Source organism: Ixodes scapularis, unplaced genomic scaffold, assembly GCF_016920785.2.
Source record: "Ixodes scapularis isolate PalLabHiFi unplaced genomic scaffold, ASM1692078v2 PGA_scaffold6__148_contigs__length_123643588, whole genome shotgun sequence".
Lineage (NCBI taxonomy): Eukaryota > Metazoa > Arthropoda > Arachnida > Ixodida > Ixodidae > Ixodes > Ixodes scapularis.
The window spans coordinates 93,427,572-93,433,642 of record NW_024609881.1 but is presented as its reverse complement, the minus strand read 5'-3'; the positions used below and the strand labels follow the sequence as shown (position 1 = coordinate 93,433,642).

General features: G+C 44.6%; 1 protein-coding gene across 1 annotated transcript; it reads right to left on the bottom strand.

Moving 5' to 3' along the window:
- Nucleotides 1-273: 273 nt before the first annotated feature.
- LOC8040083 (chaoptin) lies at nt 274-5,747 on the bottom strand. Its single transcript, XM_040219430.3, has 4 exons — nt 5,656-5,747; nt 2,540-5,548; nt 1,498-1,651; nt 274-570 (listed from the first exon to the last, which is right to left on the bottom strand). The coding sequence occupies exons 1-4, from the start codon at nt 5,745-5,747 to the stop codon at nt 274-276; spliced, it is 3,552 nt and encodes a 1,183-aa protein (XP_040075364.3).
- Nucleotides 5,748-6,071: the final 324 nt, after the last annotated feature.

The window sequence follows — 6,071 nt, the reverse complement described above, 5'->3', positions numbered from 1 at the left end:
GAGGATAAAAAAATGACTGACTTATTTCACCGATAGATGGCGCATCTTATTGCCCAATTAAAAATAATTATTGTTGTTCTATATCCAGTTGTTTATTACAGTACCTAGGTACTTTTCCCTTCCTAGGCACCGTGGTTTACCAAAATGGGTTTACCATCGCTTCGAGAAAACCGGCCCTGGTGGGGCACTTGGTGGGGCAAACAAGGGCCCCTTTTGAAACAGCGCGTTGCCGTACAGAAACCCAATTAAAATAAAGGCTCCGCCATTGCTGGCCTACTCACCGGTGACGTAGTGAGAGAGCGTCTCCTCATCGCGACCGTTGTCCTTCTCGTCCGAGTCTTCCTGCTCCTCTTCGCTCCTGGACGTGAACCCCGAAAGCCGGGGATTGTGGGACAGATCGAGGGTGAGCCTCGGCAGCGCCCCCCAGCGTTCCAGGAGGGCAACCGGCAGTATCTCCAGGAAGGGGCAGTTTGATATCCGAAACGTCATTGGCCCGTGCGGGTGGAGACCTTCGAAGGCGTCCGGCGTCACTTGACGGAGCTGTCGTCCGGTTATGCTCAGTTCGGATATCTGGAAATGACGGGAGAATGACTCTGAACGAACAGGAAAACTTCATGAGATATACCCGTTTTCACCTCAAGAACCGTAGTAAAAAAAGTCCGGCTCCTGGCGGAGCATTACAAATTTCCCTCTTTATGCTGAGAATTGAGATATATGTAGCTGTATTTTAGATTAGCAATCTGTTCTGTTATCAAGACGCACACGTTTCAAACGCCAAAAGCACCGCTCCTGCGTCCGACCACCAAATATTGTGAGAACTATTTCGCGCGGCGTAGGAACGTGGAGCAAAACTTCCTTTTTTTCTTGAGTTGAAAACGGGTATAGATAGTGTTCAGAAAAGAAGAAAGCAGGGTTGACAAAGCAATCACGGACTCCAGCAGTACTGCCTTAAAAACAAAGCCTGCCCCCCCCCCCTTACACACACACACACACACACACCAAACGTCATTTCTAGTGGATCCCAACGCAGTCCTTGTCTTCAAAGTGGTAGTGTTTAGCATTTTCGACAGATCCACTAAATCTTTATAATCTGTTCTTGGTGGTTCACGCGTTATCGTTACTTTGCTCGTCTTAAAGGTGAAAACACTCCCGCTGATATATGTACGCTAGTAAATGTTGAAACTAAATAATGAACCAGTCCAAAAAAAAAAAAAAAAAAACTTGATTGAAGCTGCCATTTATTCTACAGCCCTACTTGTTGATGCGCGATTCCTTTTCTTTTTTTTTATGCAAACATGGCTAGTTTCTTTTTTTTTTTTTACAAACACGGATAGTAGGACAGGACTGAAAATAAGTCGCAAATATCAGGCTAGCCGTAGCTTTTTTTCTTATAATAAACGCTAAAAAAATGTTTAGTTCATGTTGGAAAAAAACATCATCTATCAATAATAGGCCTAGTAAGTTCTTGTTTTTGGGTGAACCTGACTCGTCACTTACCTTGCCACCGAAAGCCCACTGAACTTGGTAGGATAATGTCACCTCATCCACGTGGATTGTTACGCTCTGGAGAGACTTGGAGCGCGACAGAAGCTCCTGGAGCCTGAAGGCTCGTACACTGGAGTAAGTACTGGTTTTCACGCTGCGCAGAGTTCTGCGAGAAACAAGTTTAGACGTGCGAGTGGTGAGTTGTAGATCAGTGTTCACTGCATATTATTGCACACCCTACTCGTAGCTCATGTGGCTCTTCACGAGTGCATCGCAATTTCATTTACGAGAACGGTACGAAACGTATTAAGTACATATTTCATAATTCAGATGGTCAATGAAAGGAAGAGACAGTAAGGAAGAAAAAAATGAAGACGTTTTACTCTTCTCTGTAATATTAAATTAGAGCGCAGCTTGAGTTATTTTCATTTTACGATATACCTTGGTAAAGAATTATATATATATATATTGCGGTTATTGGATATTTTGATTTTGTTTGAGGTTAATTCAGAGGACGAGGAGTGTATACCGTGGGGACCCCATAATGCAACGCGCGCAGTGTTGCATTATGGGACGCCACAGACGTATATACACCAATTCAGTTTCTCCGCTAAATTTAGCGAAGAAATTGAATTGGTATATTGGTTTGTGACGTCCCATAATGCAACGCGCACAGTGTTGCATTATGGGACTTTTAGGCGCCCGTTCCCGCAAATAGCGGTTACGTCGACGCCGCTGTATGCGGGAATGGGCGGCTAAGAGCTGCGCTCAAAAAACGCAAAGCTAGCAAGAACTTCCTATCTCGAGTGACTATTTCACATAACTGCAGAGAACGGGAAATACGACTTCTAAAACGACAGGGAGAACATTGACTCCTGGCACCATGGTCATATTGTTTGAACGTAACTTAGCCTCTAAAATTTAGGAACGTCTTTATAAAACCGGCCGTATCTTGACAGAAAAGGAATTTGCGATTATTAAAATGGTAACACGAATGTCGTTAAGTGATGTCCCATATACCTGGCACACTTATTTTGTTCCGTCCGTAACTTGCCTGATGGCATCTATGGTCCGAGCATCGAGGAACTGGAGCTTGAGGTCTCGGATGTCCAACTCGATCAGGGCTGCAAGTTCCTTGAAGCTGCGGCCACCAAGTTCCTTGATTGGGTTGGCAGACACGTCCAGTGTCCGCAGTTCGGACACTGGATTCCAGGTGCTAGAATGTATGTCCGTGATGGCGTTGCTGGACAAATCCAGTGATCTTAGGTTTCTGAGACCCGCGAAGACTTGCGCCGAGAGATTAGAAATGGCATTGGATTTGAGCGACAGGGTGGCCAAATTAGGTGCTGTCGTGGGAGGTATAGTCGTCAGGTTGCAGCCGTCAAGAATAAGTGTCTGAAGTTTGAGATCGAATGTACCATGATCGATTCTCAAGAGTGGATTACTCGAAAGATCCATGGTGAGGAGTCGCTCCAGGTTGGCAAAGACGTTTGCAGGAAGAATCAGTATCTGATTCGATGAGAGGTTCAGATACTCGAGATTGATGAGTTGGTCGAATTCCGATGTGGCGATGAGAGTGATCTTGTTAAATGAAAGGTCCAAGTGCGTCAAGGTCTCTCTAACGGGTATGAACGTCTTCGCGAACGGTCTCGTAAGCTCGTTGTGTGACAGGACGACTTGTATAAGGGACGTCTCTTCGAAGATGTCGTCTGGCAGAACTGGAATTCGGTTATGATCGAGGTGCAGTGTGGTTAGGTGAGTCATTCTTGTAAAGGCTTCTGCTGGGACGGCCGTGAGCTGATTATGGCTTAATGACAGGACGTGTATATGGGACGACGCCTGAAATGATCTCGGGAACAATTCTGTTATTAGGTTGTAGCTCAAGTCAAGTATTTGAACACGGGGCAGTTCGGAAGTGATTTCTACGTGTATGGTTTTTAGGTGATTGTGGGATAGATCGAGGAGATATAGTCTGTGGCGCATGGTCCAAAAGAAGTGACGTGGAATGGAGGCAATGCTATTCCAACTTAGATCCACGCGGGTGACGTTTAGGGTGTGATAGTCACCGATGTTGGAGCTTAGGTGGCTGATGCTGTTATGAGAAAGGCATAGCTGCAATACCGGGAATGTAGATCGAGTGCTAACTAGGCTGACGTCAAGACTGATGAGTCGATTGAAGTCCACGGAAAGACTTCGTAGTTTGGGAAGGTCTTGGAAACAATCGGGCTCTATGGATGAAATCAGGTTGTGACTGAGGTTGAGTACAGTCAAATTCGGTAGATTCCGGAATACCTTACTCGCCAAGCTGTCGAGCTGATTAAAAGAGAGGTCAATTGTCTCAAGGCTCGTTAAGTTACTGAATGCCAAACTGTCTATTACGTTCACGCGGTTATGAGCTAAAACCAAGGTCTTAAGTTTACCTTGAGCAGATCTCTTGAAGCACTGTCTTGGCACGATTTGTAAATTGTTATGACTTAAGTTTAAAACTTGCAGATTTTTCGAACGGCACAGAACTGAAGTATCGAGGCTTGTTATTTTGCTGTGAAGGGCGTAAATTCTACTGATGTTGTAACAGCTATGCAACTGTCCTTTGGCTTTGTACAAATCGACGGCTGTATGGGAAAGACGCAATATATTGAGCTTGGGGCACGGCTTTGGAAAAATGTCGTTCCCCAGCTTTTTAATGGGATTAAATGCAAGACGCAGTTCCGCTAGGTTCTTGAGCATGAAAAAAGCCTCATCTTCAATAGATACGATTTGATTTCCCGTCAAATCGAGCAGCAGAAGCTCTTCGAGACCGTGTTTAAAATCGTCGCCCGTTATGGTCTGAATGACGTTGTCTGCTAGTCTTAATGTCTGTAGTTTAGACAGAAACTTGATGGCTGCCTTGGGAACCGTTTTGAGACGATTGGCTGACAAGTCCAGATACTGCAAATGCTGCCTGCTGGCGAAGAAATCGTATTCGTCGAAATGAGAAAGGAGATTGTCTCCGAGGTTAAGTAACTGAAGACGCCTGAGAAGTCTTATGGCCTTTGGAAACTCGTTAATAAAGTTATGGCTTATATCGAGATGAGCTAGGAGGCCATCCAAGCCGTCAAACAATGTAGCCGGCAACGTTTTGAGGTGATTAACAGAAAGCGACAGATGTTTTATGGTCACTAGCTTGAAGACGCTTGAGGGCACATGGCGAATGTAGTTGTCCGCTAGCAGCAGCAGGTGAACTGTAACCCTGTTATCTAGAAATAGCTTACTCGAAAGCGTAGAAAGCAGGTTGCGATTTAAGGCCAGGGTATCTAGGTGTTGTGTTGGAAGATGCCATTGAGCTGGGAGCTGTTTAATCTGGTTGTCATTAAGAAGAAGGTAGGTAAGAGTCTTGAGGTTTGAGAAGCATTCAGACGGAAGTTCATCGAGAAGGTTTCCACTGAGATCGAGTTTGATGATAGATTCTGGAAAGGGTAGCCCACCTATTGTGTGGATGTGGTTTGAACTCAGATCGAGTATTGTCAGGTCAGTTAGTGACGAAAAAGTGGAGTTACGAATGGTGGTCAGAAGGTTCCGAGAAAGTTGAATGCTCTTGAGCCTCACGCTGTACGTCGACAGGAGAGACAGGTCATTGGGTTCGAGGTCACCGATATGGTTTGAGCTTAGACCCAATTGCTGAAGATGGCTCAGAGTGAGAAGTGAAAGCGTAGGGAATTTTCTGATGCTGTTGTGACCAATGTCAAGGATGGTTAAGTTCGGTGTGCTCGAAAAGGCGCCCGGTTCGACTAGGCCTAGTGGATTGCTGTTGATTTTTAGCGACGTCACGGGACTAGAGTGGGTTGTTGCCTTGGAGGTGTTCCGTAACACTTGAAGCGTCGGGGAGTCTCGGATGATCACGCGTTGCAGTTTATCCAAACTTGGTAATGTAGTGAAGGGAACGCCTTGGCACAAGGCCACCGTCTGGTTCACATCGCAACGACAGAGGGCGTTGAAGTCACAAGGCATGACGGCGACGTCAGAGCTGGAACTTGCTCGGGTCTGGACCATGATGAGGGAGAGCAGCATCAGCGGGATAATCATTCTGCAACAGAATTCAGAATGGAGAGTTACTTTTTACTTATGTTTCTTTTTTGTTCGATTAACAGTAAGAACAAATGTAAATATATTCCCATATAATCTAAAAGAAACTTGAGTCTATAGGACACATAAGTGATATTGCAACACACTCTGTTGTGCTCATGCGCCAGGTCAAAACAGGTGTCCCAATTTGTGTATACCATGTCTCGAATTCGCTTTATAGATAAAGTTAGTCGCGCTCTTGTTTCTGGCTATCATTTCAGTTACCTTCGCGTTTCTGGTTTTAAATCAGAAAATCAGGATTATAGCAGAATGAATATAGAGTCTTATATAATTTTAAGGTTGTATTTATTCAGTGTTTATAATTTTTGACCCACTCAAGATTTGATTGACGTGTTTAATTTTATATACTCACACTCGCATATTTTATTGAGGAGTAATTCAGTGCTCTATAAATGTGACAATGTTTATTTTCTGCTGGTACTAGGCGATTGGTGTACTTCTAATTCAACAAACCGTTGTCAAAA

Excerpts from the sequence above, each read along its gene's own strand:
- LOC8040083 (XM_040219430.3), bottom strand. The coding sequence starts at position 5,747 with ATGGTATACACAAATTGGGACACCTGTTTTGACCTGGCGCATGAGCAC. Across the intron at positions 5,549-5,655 it reads TATGTGTCCTATAGACTCAA|AATGATTATCCCGCTGATGC; the intron begins GTTTCTTTTAGA and ends ATTCTGTTGCAG. Across the intron at positions 571-1,497 it reads AGTGGGCTTTCGGTGGCAAG|ATATCCGAACTGAGCATAAC; the intron begins GTAAGTGACGAG and ends CGTCATTTCCAG.